The 22,120-nt window shown below is 36.1% G+C and overlaps 1 protein-coding gene across 1 annotated transcript; it reads left to right on the plus strand.

Annotated features, from left to right (window-relative positions):
- Positions 1-5,705: 5,705 nt before the first annotated feature.
- On the plus strand, positions 5,706-12,583 carry LOC128218479 (universal stress protein in QAH/OAS sulfhydrylase 3'region-like). The gene is made up of 4 exons (XM_052926153.1): positions 5,706-5,995; positions 10,952-11,032; positions 11,164-11,255; positions 11,783-12,583. Exons 1-4 carry the CDS (start codon positions 5,905-5,907, stop codon positions 11,987-11,989), a joined length of 471 nt encoding a protein of 156 aa, XP_052782113.1. The 5' UTR covers positions 5,706-5,904; the 3' UTR covers positions 11,990-12,583.
- Positions 12,584-22,120: the final 9,537 nt, after the last annotated feature.

Genomic DNA, 22,120 nt, shown 5'->3' on the forward strand with positions numbered 1-22,120 from the left:
CAGTTTGTATACTAAGACGATACCTTACGACTACTGAACACGAACAATTTTTGTGTGTACTCCTTATATATTTGTATTGCAGGTTTTACACTGCACGCGTGTAACAATTCGGACAGGACAGACGCGATGGACGGGATGCAGTTTTTATACCGTATCCAATGATTATGTAATGAGTGACGTCATCTCATACCATGATAACTTCTCAGAGAAGGTTGCGATTTTGGGTTGCATACTAGTATATATAGATTCCAACACTGAACCACAAACAATTCTATGCTAACTGTTTTTTATTCAGTGCCACTCGCAACAAAACGAAGATACTCTTTGTAATTGATAATTATTTCTGACAACAAACACAGCAACAACAACAACCTTTCACGTGTAAATCTCTACTTATGGCGGTACAGTAATTGCCAGCATCTATTTTCATTCTTCTTTAATATGTCCCTAACAATCTTAGAGCATGTTTAGTTTGGAACCATTTAAGGTACAGAAGTTACATGTACGAGGAATGTAAGGCAGGGATCCAGTGCCCTGACGCCTGCACTAGCATTGGTCGAGATCAGTGACACTGCCCGTTCTTCTTCAACGTTATATTGTGCAGCAATTTTTTTTCATTATGAAACATGCATAAACGGCAAAATGCATGCATTAACGACAAGCTGCATTTATCATCGGCAATATGTTTTATGAATGACAGTCGGTCTTAGTAGACTGTATAATGAAACATTTTTTGTCATTGTTGTTGTTATCAAAACAGTTTCATCAACATGTGTATGATACAACTTATTTAAATAATACATCGATATCAAAATGAAATTATTTTTTACTAGACTCATTATAATTAAGATAAATTAAAAGACGGTGAACATGGAATTTTTTTTTCGCTCTAACTTGCTTGTCGACTGAATATGTCTGAGACATTGGTAATTAACAAATGGTCTTTAATCGTTGCATATATTTTATTTACCGCATTTTCATTTAAATTATAGTGTTTAACTCAATTCAATTAAAAAGTCTTTGGAGAACACATGCAGAAGATCATTAAAAACTAGAAAATATATAATCAAGCATTCATCTTGAAATTGCTCGTGTAAGAGAAATACTTTCTAGTCTACCCGGTTGTTGGTGAAATGCGAACATCTATGAGTGTCTTTTTTGAGCAAATGCTACTGTAATAAAATGTCGACGTGTGGGTAAGTTTTTTTCATTTAAATGCCATTTATAGCGTGTTTGGTAAATTTATCTTTCATTAAAAGCCTCGATAAATAAATTAGACAAAATGGCTAATTGTTATGACTTAAATATGAATTCAGAACATTCAGGAGCGGTGATCACTTGGTACATTATTTTGATAGTAGGCACTAATCTGTTTTTCTCGATTATTAAACATGTTTATTGCCTTATATCGCCCTTGTTCAACCGCCCAAGTCTCCATGTTAGTTGGTACCCGCATTACGTCCAACAGTTTTTGGCTGGTATCCAATAATAATCTTAATTGGGTCTAAGAACGGTGGAGCTAATCGGATTTCCTGTAATGAATAACTGACCAGTATAGTGAATGAAGTCAATAATGTTTAACCATAATATTATCGTAAGATAAACATTGAATACATCACTGTAGTTTGTCCGGAATGCGTGAGTAGCGGCAAAATGTGCTGCGAAAATCTGCGAACCAAGCAAGAACTGTCCATGTTTCGCTAAATTTCGTCTTTTATATACTACGTCGCGTCAGATGTTGTCGTAAACTTGAAAAATCAACTGTCCATTACAAATAATCTCTAAAAATATACACAAAGAGTTGCCGTTGAAAATTGAAACTTATATCAATGGATTGAGTAAATAACCGGCATTAACAGTTTTTTTTAAATCATTTCATCCGGGAAAGTTAAGCCAACTGGCGTTACGTCATTTCCGCTCACCATATCAAATATAAAGCGCAAAACTGAGCAGAAGTGAATACAAATTGAAAATATTTGTGTTAGTAAAAGGTAAGATTTTCATTCTCTGTGCAAACCCATTAATTCCTCTAGATAAAATGATATATTTTTTGAATGATTCATTCAATTTTTACCTTCTGATTAAGTTCTAAGAATGAACTTTGGTGTCCTATGACATATGCTTTCAACCTGATTGACAAGCTAAAAACCGCAAACTGTTACGTAACGTAACGTAACGTAACGCTCGCGTCATTTACATACTATTTAACATGTTTAATTTGCAAATACAATTCTCGCATTCCGAAAAACTGTTTGCCACATATTAAGATATATCAAACCACAGGCGTTTGGTACCCACACACGTATAGATGGTACGCGAATATTGTTGTGCTAATTGCCTTTGCATCCGAGATTTAGAGTCCATCTGACATGTTTTCTAACAACCGCATTTAGCTCGTACATAAAAGTAGCGATAAGGTCATGAATAGATGCTTAAGCGAGGTTTTATTAACGTTGAGCAAATATGGTGTAATGGGGTAATCTGTACTTGGGTTTCTTTTTCAATGCATCTCAATGCTATTTTTCGCAAATGATCCAAAGTAAGGCTATATAATATCCTTAACAAACGACGTGTATCAGTATTAGGTTTACATGCTTATGCTGCTGGGGTATATTAGCTAACCTCTTCTTTATATTTTCTATTTATATCTGCTCAGTTAAAACTTTGCAGCACCAAATCTGTTTTAACTGGCCTTGCTTATCAGAAAATAAATCTCTATGATTATCAGTTCGCCTTTGTGTAGTAAAAAGATAGTCGGGGGATATGTAAAGAGGGTTTCGGGGGCTCTCACCCAGAACAACAATGTATGTATTCTTCGCAAATGCTTCCATATTGAAAAATAAGTTATAAATGAGAGTTATATATACTGCTGTTAAAGATATTTTTTTTATATTGATTGACATTTAAGCACATTCTAATGTCCAAACACATGTATGATAGAAAACCCCGTTTGTTTCACTGTAATATCGCAATCAATTTCACCTCGTGAGCTCCAACAGTAAACATTTATCTCCCGGCTGCGCCACTCGTGAACTCCAACAGTAAACATTTATCTCCCGGCTGCGCCACTCGTGAACTCCAACATTTATCTCCCGGCTGCGCCACTCGTGAACTCCAACAGTCAACATTTATCTCCCGGCTGCGCCACTCGTGAACTCCAACGGTCAACATTTATCTCCCGGCTGCGCCACTCGTGAACTCCAACAGTAAACATTTATCTCCCGGCTGCGCCACTCGTGAACTCCAACATTTATCTCCCGGCTGCGCCACTCGTGAACTCCAACAGTCAACATTTATCTCTCGGCTGCGCCACTCGTGAACTCCAACAGTCAACATTTATCTCCCGGCTGCGCCACTCGTGAACTCCAACAGTCAACATTTATCTCTCGGCTGCGCCACTCGTGAACTCCAACAGTCAACATTTATCTCCCGGCTGCGCCACTCGTGAACTCCAACAGTCAACATTTATCTCTCGACTGCGCCACTCGTGAACTCCAACAGTCAACATTTATCTCTCGGCTGCGCCACTCGTGAGCTCCAACAGTCAACATTTATCTCCCGGCTGCGCCACTCGTGAGCTCCAACAGTCAACATTTATCTCTCGACTGCGCCACTCGTGAACTCCAACAGTCAACATTTATCTCCCGACTGCGCCACTCGTGAACTCCAACAGTCAACATTTATCTCTCGACTGCGCCACTCGTGAACTCCAACAGTCAACATTTATCTCTCGGCTGCGCCACTCGTGAACTCCAACAGTCAACATTTATCTCCCGGCTGCGCCACTCGTGAACTCCAACAGTCAACATTTATCTCCCGGCTGCGCCACTCGTGAACTCCAACAGTCAACATTTATCTCCCGGCTGCGCCACTCGTGAACACCAACAGTCAACATTTATCTCCCGGCTGCGCCACTCGTGAACACCAACAGTCAACATTTATCTCTCGGCTGCGCCACTCGTGAACACCAACAGTCAACATTTATCTCCCGGCTGCGCCACTCGTGAACACCAACAGTCAACATTTATCTCCCGGCTGCGCCACTCGTGAACACCAACAGTCAACATTTATCTCCCGGCTGCGCCACTCGTGAACTCCAACAGTCAACATTTATCTCTCGGCTGCGCCACTCGTGAACTCCAACAGTCAACATTTATCTCCCGGCTGCGCCACTCGTGAACTCCAACAGTCAACATTTATCTCCCGGCTGCGCCACTCGTGAACTCCAACAGTCAACATTTATCTCTCGGCTGCGCCACTCGTGAACTCCAACAGTCAACATTTATCTCTCGGCTGCGCCACTCGTGAACTCCAACAGTCAACATTTATCTCCCGGCTGTGCCACTCGTGAACTCCAACAGTCAACATTTATCTCTCGGCTGCGCCACTCGTGAACTATAAAATTTGGTGCTCACTCGGTGAAATATTATAAGTATCTATCCTTTGTTTCCGGTACGGATAGAACAATCCGACCCGAGGGCTCGCGCGTAAGCCGGTAACGAGGCTTGCCGAGTTACCGGTCACGCAGCGTGCCCGAGGGTCGGATTTTTCGATCCGGACCGGAGAAACATGATTTATATTTTTTCTTGCCTACCTGAAATTATGATTTTGTGGAAAAATTGAAGTAGAAAACGCACTTTTGTACATTTCATCAAAAAGCGCGTGCGACGTTGTGTACTGACGTCATAAAGCGCAGTGATTTTAAATCACTATCGACGTCAAATAGTTCCTTTAAAAATCGCGCTTTTACGATTATTTATTTTCAATTTTTATTAAAAGTATTGTATACTTATATATTTGATTCCGCTTTATTGAAATTACATAATATACTTTTCATAAACCATACAATGAAAGGAATAAGAAGTGGCGCGTTGTCGCGCGTGACTCATCTTACATGGGCGGTGTAAGATGAGTTTTTCCAGCACCGGTCACATGACCGGAGCACCGGTCACATGACCGGAAACACACGTCCGGTATGCAAGAAATTGCAATCTTACACTGAAATAAACGATCATCTTCTATATGTTTGCTTGTTATCTAATGGAATCTGAACCCAGTTGGGTCTGTTAGAGAACTCCGGCGTACGAAGGAGATGGAGAGGGGTTGGTGCCATCCTTATATACTAGTATTGCCATCTCCATTGTTGGTACACTCGTTTGATGACCCATCCGTTCAGTCAGTTAAGATTAAAAATGTCTGGTAATCTACATATGTTGTTAATGTGTGTAATAATATATAATAAAATAACATAATATATCTATTAAACTTACTGGCAACAGAAAATAAGTTTTCGGTCTGGTAAAGAATGTCTTTATTTTGTTATGTTGTCTTTCAAAACATGTCCCATAGATGCACACGGCTATTGTAGAACGTTAGTCCTTTTTATTTAGGAGATAGCAAAAAGAGCGTTGCGATAAAAACAACAACACTTTGATTTAGGGAAACTGTTTATCGTTATTCATGACCTTATTGGGAGATACCAGTCATACTCTGCCCTGTGTTTATCAGAATAAATAACTTAAACTAGATCCCCATATTGCTGACAAGCTGATAACATCTCCTTTAAATGTAAACTTTGCACGGCATGACTGCAGCTGAATACTAGCAGTGAGAGTGTGCTTGCGTATATTTATCATTTATTGGTCATATATTTAGTGTTTGACATAAACTACTGAGTCCTAACCCTAAGAATACGCCAAATTTAAGGTCACAGGCGAGTTAACTTGTTTGCGCTCTATACCATCGACAGCGAGTTGTTCAACCCGTAAATAACTTCACTCAATAGTGGTGTAGAGAACTCTCTTCATTCAATAGTGAACGAGATTAGTAGACAGACGAGAGTATTATACGCAGAGATCAGACCAAACTAGAGTTTAAAGGAAAAGGATATTTTACCCAGGAAACATGGCAGAACAGCAAGTGGAGAGCCAAGACCATCATAGGAAGATTGCCATCGCCATTGACGAAAGTGAACACTCTCAACACGCACTTCAATGTAAGTAGGCACTGTCTATGTTTCCATTTATACATGTAAGAAACTTTTTGCTATTAGTCGTTCTTTTCTCGCTTTCTCGATCTCCCGATTACCTTAATCAATTATTCAGTAGTTAACTTAATTTGTTATATTGATGTGTGCGTGCATAACCTATTACGTGTTAAAGTCGGTAAACACATTTTAAACATGGCGATTTGTGCATTAGGCTGCAATACAATATTAGACAATAAACTTTAAGTGAAGATATCGTGAAAGCATGACATTTATCGTTAAACGGATCTGACAATTTTCTTAAACGTAAGCGCCACATATTGCGAACTTCTGGTTAAACCTTATATCTTGTTATTAAGTAAGTATAACCTTGACTATTCTACATGAATACTAATCGCAAAACTTGCTAACGATTTATCATCCTCGGGAAATGTATGTAAAGTCATGAACGATGGATGGACATGTGTATAAGGTGGAAAAAGGTCTAGCAGTTACATGGATGGATGAAACGTGTACAAGCATGATAAGTTAATACAAGGTCTTGGTGTGGCAAAGCCTCAGCCCAGGATTACGAACAGTCTCAAGCAAACAACAAAAAAACACAGCAAAACATCTTTATTAAATAACAAAATATCTTTATTCCAATCCTTGAACAAAACATATGTGCATACTACTTAATTTTCAAATAGTAATATTACTCATTATTAGATAACTGCCAGAAGAACGTTATAATTAAACGATGATGTGCGGTTTTGAATCGCCTGGTGCATGACAAGCTGCAATAGATTCATGAACTAATGCAAGGCTGTCTGAAAATGAAATACAATATCATATTTACCTGTACATTCTTGAGTAAGACATGGATGAGTTTGGATCTATTTGCAAGCAAAATAAATCTGTTACGATGATACGGTTTGACTCCTTTGTGCGAAGCGCCGCAAGAACCGTTTAGTAGCAATTTACATAAAAGATATCAATGTTTTGCAACCTTTAGACTCTCAATGGTGAGGTAATCTTATGTATATGAAGGCAAAAAATGACACACACACACGCACGCACGCACGCACGGACACACACACACACACACACACGCGCATACAGACACACACAAACAAACACGCACGCACACAAACACACGCACGCACGCGCGCGCGCGTGCAAGCACACGCACACAATGCATTATGTTTTTTTATAATGGTAGGCGACCTTACCTTGGACATTTATTAATATTATACTACGTGAACCTATTAAGATAGCGTTAATTTAAATGAAACGAATTAATTATAAATTCATTTTCATACATCATTTCATTTTAAAGGGACATTGGCTGAAAGCAAAAAGATTGAACCATCCTTAAACACAAACATGGTACGTGATGTTTACGTGGAATGGTGGATAGACGATAACCGACCTTGTGTGGGTATACTATTCAAGCCCGAAGAATACAATGAAAAGCTTGTACACTATTCATTACGTTTACCCCTTAGAGATACATTTGTCGGCTTTTTTAGCACATGATCCGATTTAAACTTAATATTCTATAATTGCATACTATGCACGGATAAGATTGCATATCTATATTCTTAACGTTAATTTTTGGTTTTGTAACCATATCCAATGTCAACTATGTATGACAATGATAACAAATGGCCAACGTTATACTGAAATATATTGCACTGGAGTTCAAATTTTCATTTAACGCATTTTTATTGTATTGCAGGCCAACTAATTATTCAATAAAAATAGGTTTATCTACACAATCCTGGGAAAGAATATCTACAATCATTGTATTTACACATAAGTTTATCTGCACCATCCGTATATATCAACACTCAGTTTATTACACATAAGTAACTCTACACAGAGCTGAGAAAGTATATCTCCAATCATCTTATTTTCACACAAGTATGTTAACATAATCCTGAGAAATTTTGTGAAGTTTGTTCGTTTTCCAAAAAAAAAACTTCACTGGATACTATGTAGTGCCTAGTAAATTCAACTTTTAATATGAGGTTAGGAGCTTCATCATAGAAATTATTCCCTCGGGAACTTGTATTGAATCTTTCAGAGATTAAATATTAAAAGAGTCTCAGCTTTATCAGGACCGATATTTGAGGAGAATAGGAGAGTGTTATTTAGAAACAGTCTTGGTGTAAGAAGTTTTTGTGCGGGCCAATGACAATCGTAGATTTTTCTTTTTTTTTTCATTTCATTAATTTTACATAGATTGATTCTAACGAATGTACCAAAAAAATCATAAAACGTAAATCAGTCAGTTTTTTTCCACCAAGGCTCACTTGTTAAACTAGTGTCAGTAGTAAACTTGATATTCGTCTTTTTGTGTGAGCCAATGACAGTCGAGGATTTTTCAAATCTTCTATTCATTAATTCTTATCATAGATCGATTCTGAGGAATGCCTGATTTAGAGGCCAATTCTGACGATAAACATAAAATAGAGCGAGCTAGATTATGAACATCCAGTACACTGTTTACGTGTATGTGTTTTTTATAGTCAATGCACAACGACTTCTTATAATTTATTTAAGGGTACATGAGGATTCCCCTTGTTGGTGAAGAGTATTTGTTACAACAGTAAACTATGATGTTTATATAGTTTACAGGTATTCTTCAAGATCCAGGCCGATATTCAAGCATCATGATTTTTATGACCTTGACCTAAAGCAGTTTTTAAAACTAAGCACCATGATAAAACATTGGTAGCACTTAAAATCTGTATTCAAAACAGAAATATCTACAAAAAGGATTTGACAGAGCTATGACCGGTCATGCTCGATATTAGTGCCAGTTTTAAGGTTAAATCTGAATGCTTTGCTAAGAGTTGATCACAATGCACATATTTTTAGAGCACTTATATGTAATTGTTCAATGCATGCTGTTATACTGTTGAATGTAACGTGACCGCTTGACATTAAGTCTTATAACGAATTCGAAGTGTTTTTTTCCGTTCCAATTGAGGCATGTAATTCTTAAAAAGATCTCGCCGGAAGAATAATGTTATTTTTTTAACCAAGTCTATTGTTCAGAAGTAAAAGTTAACTTAAAGGTATTGCCTCTATTTTAATAGGCTTGGTGGATTTGTCGGCGTCGTGCAAGAACCTTGACCATAACTCTGAGATAAAAAAAAAAACATTCACGAAACTTGGTACATATGTTGCAAGAGACAATACGAACATGTTTAGCAAGACCCACACTTATGGCTTAAATTATTTTTAAGGAAAGTGCTGTGTTCGAATACGTGAATAAAAATAACAATAGCGGATTGGCGTTCGCACCGCGGCGACGTTGCTTGCGTTCTATTTTTACTTGAAATCATTTTGTATATTATCTGCGGTGACAATGTTTTATGATTACTGACCAAAACCCCTGTGCTGTTCAAGAGGGCATCAATGCGCTTTTATGGTATTCTTCATTCTAAATTGCAACGCATTTATATATAAAAAGCTTGAACTATACTGTTTTAACATACGAAATCGTTTCATAAGCTTAGTTCTTATTTGCCCCGTTTGTCTTTTAGAAGGGAACTTCTGTACCTTGTACCAAAATGTTAAATATGAGATATTTGATATCAGTATAACTATTCTCAAACGCGGACAAATTGCAGAATATCTATTCTCCCACCTCAGATAAGTAGATCCATTAATTTAACCATGCTAGAAATTCTTATATACCACGGGCGAAGATAAAATGCCCGTATGGAACTTCTTTTAATGGTCACTTTTGTACAATAACACCAAAAAGCGCGTGCGACGTTGTTTACCAGTGGTGGCGCTGTTGCCCTAGTGGTGGCGCTATCGAGTATGTTTTGCGCTTGAAGTAATATAAAAAGTAAACGCTTTTGGAATGAATCAAAAGTTGCTATGTTTATCATTCATTGAACATTATGCTGGTTATGCATACTACTTGCGGAAACAAAACTCTACGCGAACTACCTTAACCTTACTGAAAACTATTTCGAAAACAAATAGGGCATCAGCGCCACCACTTTTATTATATGTGCATTTTTCCTTTTTAAGAAGTGCTTACCAGTTTTGTTGTGTTCCGGCATAGGTACTATACATAAAAGTTATGTTTGTATGCGTGATAATGTTCTTACGGGGTGTGTAAGCACCGAAATGTACTTACTATGCAATCAGATCTCAAAATATGCACAAGTCTGATTCGGGAGAAAAGCTCCTGGCACCACAGTTTGCACAATATTGAAACGAAATAGTAGCCAGCCTACAGTAGGAGTGTCCTTACACGGTACCACATTCTCCGATTTTCGAAATATGTCCGTTAACGGAAATTATTAAATAAAATATAAATCATACTCACGTAAACATAGGGCACAGATCCACCACGGAAGTGTCGACAGCTCTTTTTCTTTGCACCACCGTAAAGTGGTGGAGCTGGCGTTTAGAGGCCGTGAATACACGTTCAACGAACTTTTCTTTCTTTTAAATGGTGATGTCACAACAGGCCTGAATTTCTCAGGAAAAATCCTTGATACGTGTAACGAGATTAAGCTATGGGGTTGGCCTATGAAATAATATTACCTTTATATTATGATGATAGCAATTATCTAATTTTCATTTAATGAAATCAAGAGTATGTAAGATATTTGGATTTATACAATAAGCTGCTTTTAAAAGCGTGTTACGCCTGGAAACATTTGGGCCAGGTTGGATGAAGTACAACTTACTATATTCAAATGAATCTTTATATCATATAAAAAAACAAAACGACAATTAAACATATGACTTGCTGGAATATTGGCAATTAAACCAATATCTTTCCAAATTATATGGTGAAAATGTGAGAAGCCATATGTTTAGACCAATATAAACCGAGTAATGATATATTGCGCACGTGTAATACAGAAAACTACGTGATGGGAACTACATTCAGCATGTGATAATGTGATCATAAATATTTTGTAATCATATTTCTGATCAATATTCCAGGGTACTTTGACAACGTGATGCGACCAGATGACTATGTCGTACTTATCCACACACCAGAGCTTTATGATCTCTCTATGGCCAGTAAGTGATGTTATATAAATTTCCAGTTTGTTAAAAGACATGTTACCTGTGTGTTGATACTTATGCAAAGTATTATTGTATAAGGTTGTATGACTGTTCTTATATAGTGATAAGGGGTTTTGTATCGTCAGGTCCGGCCGTTGTTGATCAGCTACTGAAGGAACTCACGAATAAAGTGGCAGCTCTGGAGAAAAAGTACAAAGCATTGGTACAGGAAAAGAAGGTAAGCGAGACAACTGATGACCAACACATAGCAGTTTAGAGGGTTATAGTTAGTTGCCGCTATTTTACTTCAATATAAGATTATATATCATACATAATTCGTTTGCTCCGCTAATGATACGCATGGTTAATCACTCGTTAAATGTACCATTAAACTTTGTGTTTGGAGTAAAAAGATCTATAAGTCCGTATTATGTAAATCTTCAATAGCATAACACTCGTGATTCAAACTTTCTTGAATCTTACACGCATTTAATATTCGACCGATCACAGAAAGGCTACTTCCTATACAGATGATTGTCAGCGAAATAATAAAAATGGTTGATGATTTCCGTCTAGTTCAACCACGGTCATAAAATGATGCACGGCTTTATATGGAATTTGTGTTTGATTAATATTTATATTGGCTTTTATTATTATGAAAAATCAGTAGTTCACGTTCTCGCTTTTATGGAATTGCTTTATGGAAACCGTTCCTTAACTTTTATTGAAACGACTTCATTCATATCTTGTTTCACTATAATGCAGCTGACGGGCAAGTTCCGTACAGGTCAGGGGAAGCCTGGCGAGGTCATCTGCAGAATCTCGGAGGAAGAGAAATGCGTGCTCGTGGTCACCGGCACGCGAGGACTCGGAACAGTTCGGAGAACATTCCTCGGCTCCGTCAGCGACTACATCATCCATCACTCGCACGTGCCCGTTCTCGTTGCCAGAAGTAAAGCCCCTCACCACTAGTACATTCGGTACATTGATTCGGTCCAATCTCTTTACTGGCTTTGAAATTGAACAAACACATCTTCCATCTCAAACATCAGTGAAAAACGCATTAGTATGGTCAATTTCAATGTTTTTTTGTAGTGACTTTGTTAAACGAACAAATACTCGCTGCTTGCAAAGAGGAACAAGTACTTTGTATTTTATTATATGCTTGTTAAAGTACTCACATCATTATAATTCATATGTGCATATATTCACTCAGTTTTGCGTATTATTAAATTCATTGACAATCATAACTTGTGTTGCAATATTCCGGTTGCACTTTGTTTTTGTTGACATATCAGTTGCAAGCATATCTTCTTACAGTTCACTGGGTGGTACTAGGTAGTATTTTAGTTCAATTCGTTGTTTCGGCACCATTCTACATGTTGTCACGGAGCGACAGGTCCGTGAGGTTGTACTCATCGGAATATGAAGAAAGACGTCCGACCTACATTGTATAAACTGTGATGTACCAGTTACTTAAAATGTATCTATTTGTAATCGACTAGCATATGTTTGTAAAGACATTGATTTGTATTACAGTGGGCTATTAAACAGATATTTATGTTGGGATAATTTTTGTTTTGGTTTTTTTAATAAGAACAAATACAGACAAGACATAAACTCAGTGTCTTCATACATCGGTTATGGTTGTCCGAATTGTTTTGTTTTTTTAAAGTGATTTGTGATATAATTAAATACTGATAAAAAACAAGGTAGCTGAGGACATGATGGTCTTGACCAAGTAGTTCCGTATAACCGATTGTCTATGTTGAGGACTGCGCTAAAGGACCAAGACAACTCTTCATGTTTACTAAATTCATTGCAACTATCGATGATTGATATTTACCTTCTAAATTAATCAGGTATGTCAAGGTCGGGACCTAAAGTTTTTTTTCTGTAATGAATCTCAGGACAATTATCTATTAGAATGTGTTACGCTTTGATATCATAATTGTAAAAAAGTACCAAAATGTAAAAAAAAAAAATGTGTCGGAGACCGGGATCGAACCGCGTCGCCAAAATTGTAGTTCAGAGTCTTACTCACTGCGCTACAAAGCTTATTCTAATCGGGTGACATAATTAAGCTATACACCTACCTCGGTAATATCACGTGATAACACCGACTAGCCAATCACGCACAAGGAATGAATTCTACTTGGTAGACATACCCAGTAATCTTTTTTAATGGAAAAATACGAAATACCTGCTAAACTTAAATAAATTGTAAACTATGTGGTACTTCAGTTAGTAAGTTTCAATGCATTGTACACATAGATGCCAAGTTTATGTAAGTTTTCGACAATTTTTTTTTCGCTATTTTATCATACGTGAGACAGCCCCTATAAACTGATTCACAACTGCTTTTGAGGATCGTTAATTTTAGATGAAAAGTTGACTGCAATATCTAACTTATGTTATGTTATGATTTTCGTTGAATAAAAAGGAGTTAGTATAAATAAAATAACAACAGTAAAACTGTCAATTTGATTATTATTGCAAACTGAGAAGTTCAATAAACACCTTTAAAAATTGTTTTAACATCAGTTGCAGTTGCTTACCTTTGATACAAACTGAGTACCTCACGTTTGAAACAGCGACTTATGTCAATGATAATAATTTAATATTAAATTGATTGCACAATTAAATAAAGATTCATTTGAGAATGAACATAGATTACCGTTTTTTATTAAGGAAATAGTAATTCTTTTTTCCAAGCATTTTCCTGAACATCAATGGTTGATCAATTGCTTTGGAATAAAACCATTACAAACGAATGGAAACAAATACTCGAATAGAATATAATGCCATACTCTCTGATAAATATACGTTCAAACTGCCTGCCTTTGAAATACGACATTCCCGGTTTTGGCGGAACTGTCACACAACAGTCAATGTAAAATATGAACAACGTCTTCACTCTTCACATGGATAACGACTCGTCTACTAGCGAATCAGATAGTGCAAGAGATTAAATAAACCGTGAAACCAACTTAAACACTGTTGCTATTTTATTTTAAACCCATTTGTATGTTTTTATACTGTTGACTTTTGAATGATTTCATTCAGTAAATTCCAACCAGTGTAATTTCATGTGCCCTTCAAGTGGCCTTTTTTGTTTTTATCTGGAACATAAATACGTTCATAAACGTTTTATAGTATGATTTCACTAAAACACGCATAAAAAATAACTTACTCATCCATTCATTTATCCATTTATTCATGATTTCAATCAGGAAACCAGACATATTGACAGTAGATAAAACAGTCTACTGGTTCCGACTAAAAGTCCATCAGCAGGGAAATTTATCTCTTAGGATATTTTTCTATTCTTATACGTTGCGAAATGTTCTACAGCATGCTGTCCCCAAATACTATCAACATGGCGAAAAAATCATCTGTTACTTCCCATCCATAAGTATTTGAAAACTTGCTTATATCGTCTGCAACTTCTCTCCACTGATTGCGTAAATCAACCTTCAACTTTAGGCAAAGGTCAAATACATTTCTACTGTGGTACTACCACTCTGAACAATGTGTTCATGACTGAAAATCAGAGAACAATTTAATTGTTTTAACATCTAACAATTAACACTTACCTGTAAAGAAAGTTTCACAGCCCTATAATCTCTCAAAGTAGAGCTTTAAATCTTCTTCTTCGGACCACATAGAGCTGGAAAGACTGTTTTTACATAAACCCTGCTTATATGTCGGAAGCGTCTGAACACTCAATTTTAGACTGGTAATAAGGAGCTTAAATCTTTAAGAGACTTCTGTCCATCGAACATCATATAGCAAGGCCGCAAGAACTACGATTCTATATCAATATGTTCAGAAACCTAGCCATTAACCTAACGCCTAAAACCGGTTTCAAAGAATAATTGTATCCACAAATTTTGCTAAACATCTCGCTGTAACTGTTCCGTAATTCCTTAGAACTTATTCAATGTTTGATAAGCAATCGAACACTCTTTTATCCGGAAAAGGGTTACAAAATGATGTTCAATTGTATGATGATATGGTGATGGTCAAGATCTATCCGATTATTGCTAAATATGGTAATGGTCAATGGGTTAACATAACTACGCGGCTAGTATAAAAACAGTTGTCGGCGTTATAGCCTTCGTCCGTCATCGGCGTCATAGCCTTCGTCTGTTGTAGGCGTCGAAGTCTGTGTCTTAGACTTGGTCCGTTGTCGGCGCCATAACCTTGATCAATTGTCGGCGATGAGCCTTGGTCCGTCATCGGCGTCATAGCATTGATCTGTTGTCGGCGTCATAGCCTTGGTCCTCTGTAGGCGTCGAAATCTGCGTCTTAGACTTGGCCCGTTGTCTGTAATGCATTTGCATCAACATTAAAATATATACAGATGTATGTCAGTGTTTGTTTACCCATGAAAAACTTGTGCTGTTCAGCTTGTCATTTTGTTATTTTATATCAACGTCAGTACAATTAGCTACGTTTTCAGATAGGGTTACTGAATTTTTTACACTTTACTCGTGATTTCCTTGTTCATAAAAATGTAGATTTTTTAATCTCTCAGGTACTGTTTAACCTCCACGCAGCTTAAAACACACCTTTAACATTTTGTTCCGTATTCTGCGATATCAGTTGGCGTATATTTCGATGTCTCTGTTACGAAAAAGAAACATAAAATGGCTTCCATAAATCAGAGAAAGTGATTGTTGTTCCGTCTCTTTGTAGACATTGAGAAAGGTCAGCCATTGGAAACGTTCTGGTCACGATGATATGTAATTATGGAAAATTCGGTTTATAAGTCGTTCAATGTTTCTTTGTTTCTAAATCAATGCAGATGATGCCATTTGTTTTAAAAACATATGTGGTAACTACAGAACAATAGTTCTTGTTTTAGTTTGACAGGGCTATGGAATTTGAAAAATTCGTCATTAGCACTTACAATACAGATGTTTAATTCTTTGTGGTAAGCACACCATATCGATATTCATGATAAGGTCTAAAGAGTTCTAAAGGATATAGTAAATGATTAATTCAGTGCCAGCTGTTTGTTGTACCGATTGGAAACGTCTGAATCGATGCGCTGCTTTGATTACATCATATTAGCATTGAGTGCATTTGAACTGCTGATTAACATGCTTCTAAATTATCCTGTAGGAATCCTTACAACATTCGTTATTCAACACACCGAGAAGGGAGTACAATATTTCAAATGTTGATTAAATTAATGTTGTTTTTTTCTGGTTGTTCGTACTAAAGAAATGATATAGAGGATATTTGTTTATTTCAGTGTAAGATCGTATTTTATTTCACGAGTGTCATGGAAAATATAGTTATTCTATGATCACGAGTGAAATTGAATACGATATTACACTGAAATTAACACATTTTCTGTTTCTTTTATGCTTAGTTTCGGAGTTTTATTAGTGTTTTAATTTATTTGTTAATTACCCTCCTTTTTTGAAAAGAGTGTTTTTAACGCCGCTACCCATGGGACGCCCCTCACACAAAATTATAGCTGTCAACTATTCTATTTCCGGTTTGTTGAGAAAACGTTCTCTGCTATTCATTCTCAGAGCGTTTTTGTTGGTAATAAACTGGTTTCGGTTTTATATCGGTTTCACGAACTGTGTATTTGTTGTTACAGTTTCAAATAAAACCCAAACCAGTTTTATCGTTTTTTTAACGAAAACCGAAACCGGTTCTTGAAACTATCGAAACCCCAACCGGAGGAGGTTTCATCGGTTCGTTCCATCCGAAAACTAGGTCACTTTGAAAAACAACATGGCTGACAGTAATCAAACACGTGTGTTGAAACACATTTAATATAAAACAGACAAGCGACCATCTGCGGTATCATTGTTTTGAAGAAGTTCAGAAATAATGGCTACATGCAGTAGCCCCGCCATGCTGTTGAAACTGTACAAAAAACATGCAATTGTTATTTCAAACAAAACTATCAAAACCGGTTTCGAAACTGCTGAAACCGTTGAAACCAAAACTGAAACTGGTTTGATATCAACAAAAACGCCCTCACAGTTTATTATTCGCTCGTTTTTAGGTTCAAAATACATATGAACGATTTAATTTTTATTTATGTTCGAATAGTTGTTTTCGTCTGTAATTTGGTAAGTATGAAAGCAAATGTTCGAACCTTCAGCTTCAAGATAAAAAAAAATGTTTGAAAAACGGGATGACCGGTAATAGACGGTAAGTTGTTTATTTCCAAACATATAATTATTTAATTTATAAAACATTTTTTTTTAAATTTTAAACATTTTATTGCTAACATTTACTGGTAAAGTTAAGCGTTCTGTTTTAATTAAGGGGAAGTGACTACAAAGGAATTTAAAAGTTGTTTTGAAAGTTGATATTTTCACTCCTTATTTTGCAGTGAAAACATCAAAATAATTTTTCACTGTTGTTATTTCACTGTTAAAACCTCATATTTCATCGAAAAGCATGAAAGAACACATGTTATTTAATTCCTTCTTCTACCAGGAACTACTATTGCAATTCACACTTATTTGCGACCTCTTCATCTTTACACATTTGCTCATTGGAACGAGCTTCCTGTACATGTCAGGGAATCAGATTCACTTACCATATTCAAACGCAGACTCTCTTCTCTTTATAACAGACCATATACTCCGTCATTTTACTACGTAGGCACGCGTAAGGACACACTTAATTATACACGCATTATGACCCATTGAATCACCCTTTTGGTTAAAAACATTCTTATTACTTACCTTAAGTTCACATTGAAGCCGTATTTATCCCTTATTCATTCATGGTGTCTGCTTTTCTAAACCTGACTTTGCTAATTTTGACATGCATCCTTAAAGTGACATTGCATATATACTTATGAATAAAGCACTGTTCATTGTAAGGAAGCATGTCGCCTTAATTTCGTAAATCGTTTGTCAAAACGTTAAATATTTTACCTTCGTCGTCCATTTTTCGGTGTACAGAATCATAATAGTGGTTAAATCCACCAACTGACTGGATTTTCAAAACAGTCGGAAAACAAAATGGCTACCTTTAAAAACATTTTCCAGCATATTTCTCATATAAGGCGAGTTCCGACAGCCAAGGAAAATGGCCCATTTCTCAAATCCTATATTAGGCGAGTTTTGTAGCGAATCGAAAAGGTGGAAACTCCTATTAGCCGAATTTTGTGATATTGGCCGAGTATAGTCGATATTGAGCTAGTTCTGGCATATATTGTCTTAAACTGTCTGGTGTTGGTACAGCAATTGTCTCTGTATCTCGTCAAATACGTAATGGTTGATTAATAATTGAAATTACTAGCCCATCAAATGCATCAACTACTTTGTACGGTTTGATATTAGAGTTGTGTTTAACCTGTTTGTGGATTTAATGACAATTGTGTTTTTGGAAACCGACAAAAATGGACGACGTAGGAAAAAAACAATCGTGACAACAATTTTTCACTTTTGACAAGCGGTTAACGAAATAATCACGACTGTACAGTGCAATCGGCTTGATTTATAAGTCTGTGCAAAGTCACTTTAAGGGATGCGTGTAAAATTCAGCAAAGACAAGTCTAGAAAAGCATAATCCATGATTTAAAGAGAGAAATGAGATCCAATAATAAGGTTAGGTAAGATTGATTAATTGATTTACGATTTCTATTTTAATATGGAAGACAGTTCTGTTCACCTAGCAATGCATCCAAGTCAGTGTCAAAGGAAATAAAGAGACAGGGAAAATCAGCTGTTGAGCATCATCAGTCCCATCTCAGACGACGATCTACAGAGGGCGTATGAGTTTGCAACAAGATTCAGAACAAGGTATGTATAACACCTTTGTCAATATATTAATATTATGAATAGTAGTAATAGTATTCATGATAGATCAACAAACTGTACGGTATAGATGACCCGATAACAATAACAAGCGCCCAATGAAGAGCCTGAGATTTTTTCTATAATATAGTTATATCAAATGAACACAACTGTCGACAATTTTCTAAAGGTGTTCCTGGAAGAGGACGGGGAGATCTTGCTGGATTAGCACATAAGGACATCGCTGTGAACACAGACGAGTAGTGAATGAAATATGTATTCATGACGATGGATTTCCAGACAAAAACATCAGTACTGTTGACAATTAAAAGTGTTTTGAAGGGTTTATATATGACTTACAATGATATGTTGTTTAAAAGTTCAAAATGTTTTTTTTTTTTATCCTAACTTTAGATAAAATAATTAAACAATTGTTACACTTCAGTTCTGGTCGATATGGTGATTTATCGACCTGATAAACCGATGCCAACCTCGGGCTATGATCTCTCCATGGCCATTAAGCAGTATCACTATGACACGTATTATGAAAATATAGTGCTTTATCCACATCCAAATGCTCTATGATCTATCCATGGCTAGTACGTAGTCGATATGGGGAGATGTGCCTATGTAAGAAGTAAGTAGTAGATATCATGCCGTTTAATGAAAGTATTTTTACAGTTGTCTAGCCAGTGCTTTCTTATGTATGCACATTGTTTACATATGACCTTACTACTGTTCAGAGATCCTAGTAAGACGGTATTTGTTGGCTTAAGGTCCGGACGTTGTTGATCGGCTTTTGAAGGAGCTCTTTATTGGTACAACAAGTTTCAAGTTTCTGGTGTATTTACATCTTAGGCATATAATAAGATGAGATGATGACATAGAAACAAGCTTGAAACAGTTTCAACAAAACAGTAATACCTATATCAGTAATGGCATTATAATGAACACAGTGAAATAGAATCACATTCTTGGAAATGCCATAGTGTGGATTGGTCTCTTTGAAATAAGAAAAGGTGAAAGTGATCTAAGGTTGTGGGTTCTAGCCCCACCAGGGTCCTTTATCATGACCTCAGTAAAATATATCCGTACTGGTTTTTACCCAGGACACAGACTCCAGATAGGTTCTATATGTCAGTAGCCTTTTGTCGCAATATTGCTAAGATGAGTTGGCATTAGCTAGAATGTTTGCGGACTTGCATACAGTTTTATCATTTTTGTTGACATGTTTTGCTATCAGAATGTTTATTAGAAGTGATGAGAATTGCGTACCGAAAACAATATTATTTTCTTTATTTCGTTACTACAATAAAAACACGTTTTATCAAATTGTATCGTATTATGAGATTGAATCCGTAAGTTTGAGTGAAGTCAAATATAATTGTTTTTAATTCAGAATAATTCTCTAATTTAGATCAAATTACATCTTACATAACATGACATGTTATTTTACAGATATATTTGTTTTAGGCTTCCTTTTACAAAAAAAAATCGATTGCATATCTATTAATTACCGTTTTGTGTTTGTTTATAAAGATAGACAAATTACTAAAATACATTAAAACTAATTGTTTAAGACCAATATATTGCGTACGGTAACTTTGAATGTGTGGGTTTATCCACAGCCCTTATATGAGGAAATGTGAGCTCTATGCGAAGCATGATCTTCCGGAAACAAGTACTATTGGAAGACAAGTAAAGTTCTTTGTTGACACACTTCCCATTGAACTATATGGTTGGTTATTCCCCACCCGCCCAAATCCCACCCAACAGGACTGGGTTCATGTGTAGCAGCCTGGAAAAAGCACTAGCCCGAATCAAGTTTCACTAGCCCGAACCAAAATAACTTTTTAACAGAGATATTTAATATATGTGTAAGCTATAGATTGATTTCAGATAACCTAAAAATAGATTCTGCATATCATTAACTGACCACGTGTACTAGCTGGGGGCAAAACATTGCTGATAAGCCCCTCCAGGTTAATACATTATATAGTACAATATAGTTCAATGGTCTAGTTTACATGATAGAACGTAATGGCAGACATCAATGATTTGAGTTATTTAAACACGTTGATTTGATTATGCATGGAAATTATCTTCCAGTAATGTAGCAATATATATTCTGTTGGCGCAGGAACTTTTACCTGATCCTTACAAATTAACTGCAAGTATTAGGGAGTAAATCAAACAGTTTAGCAGTTCATGATCAGAGAGATAATGACTTTCTTGAAAGATTAACAATAAAACTAGTGTTTATGTCAGATATTATCCCAGGGATAACAAAGAAAATTGAGTCAAACTATTTTCAGTATTTGTATTTTCATACAGTATATAATCAGAAAAGAGTGAAAATAAAAAATCGTAATTTTGGCAGTTTATAGCGATAAACATAAAATAAACAATTCAAACCACAAATATTTGCTTTGCGTTTCTTGTTAGATGTAAACACCTAATTTTATGCAATGATTGAAGGCATCAAATTGTCATTCAATAAAGTAAGTTGATTAACAGGAATACTTGAGTCCAGTATAAGAAACTTCCTCATTCTCCCTATGACACGCTCAACATGTATTCTCACATGTGACAATTTTCTGGACGGAAACAACAGAAAGTTGTTTTTTTGTCCGGTGAATGAAGGAATCCTAAGTACAGTGCCGGAGACTGCCATTTCCATGTGTGTGCTCTTGTTGTAAGATTATACGCGTGGGCCTTCAATTAGAAAATACAAAATAATTGATTATTGAAATCACTTTGTTATAACCAGGTTTAAATGCTTCCAGGTATATTTGATTGTGTCACCTCCCTCTCTGGCCAAACAATTAATTGTTTCAAACATTTAGCTAAAATTGGTACCCATGTGTTCCAAATTCGAGGAACTGTTGCCCCCAAAAGTGTTAAGCTATATGATATGTCTTTGTTTGAAAGACCTAATCCAATTTTCATTAGGACAATCAAGAGGTAGTCTTTAAGTGAAAGTCTTGCCAGTTTTTTTTTAAAGTGACAATCTGATTCAAAATCAATACATGCACATGTATAACAAACATAAATTTTGAGTGATTAACCTTTAACTTCTTACTAAATGATGCATTTATGAAAAATATTCATAACTGATAACAATATTGTAACCGTGTATTTAATATCTGAAAACACCAAAATATTAAATGATTGGTGAGTGCTAAAAGATTCACTGCGATCTTCTTTTGTCTAATTAGGTAGAAATCCCGTGTTTTCTGCACCTTTCTTTCAAACTCAACTCAGTATCCTTCATAAGAACCATTGTTTTTGACATCTTTTTTTGGTATATCAAAACATT

This window comes from Mya arenaria, chromosome 14 (assembly GCF_026914265.1).
Source record: "Mya arenaria isolate MELC-2E11 chromosome 14, ASM2691426v1".
In the NCBI taxonomy this organism is placed as follows: Eukaryota; Metazoa; Mollusca; class Bivalvia; order Myida; family Myidae; genus Mya; species Mya arenaria.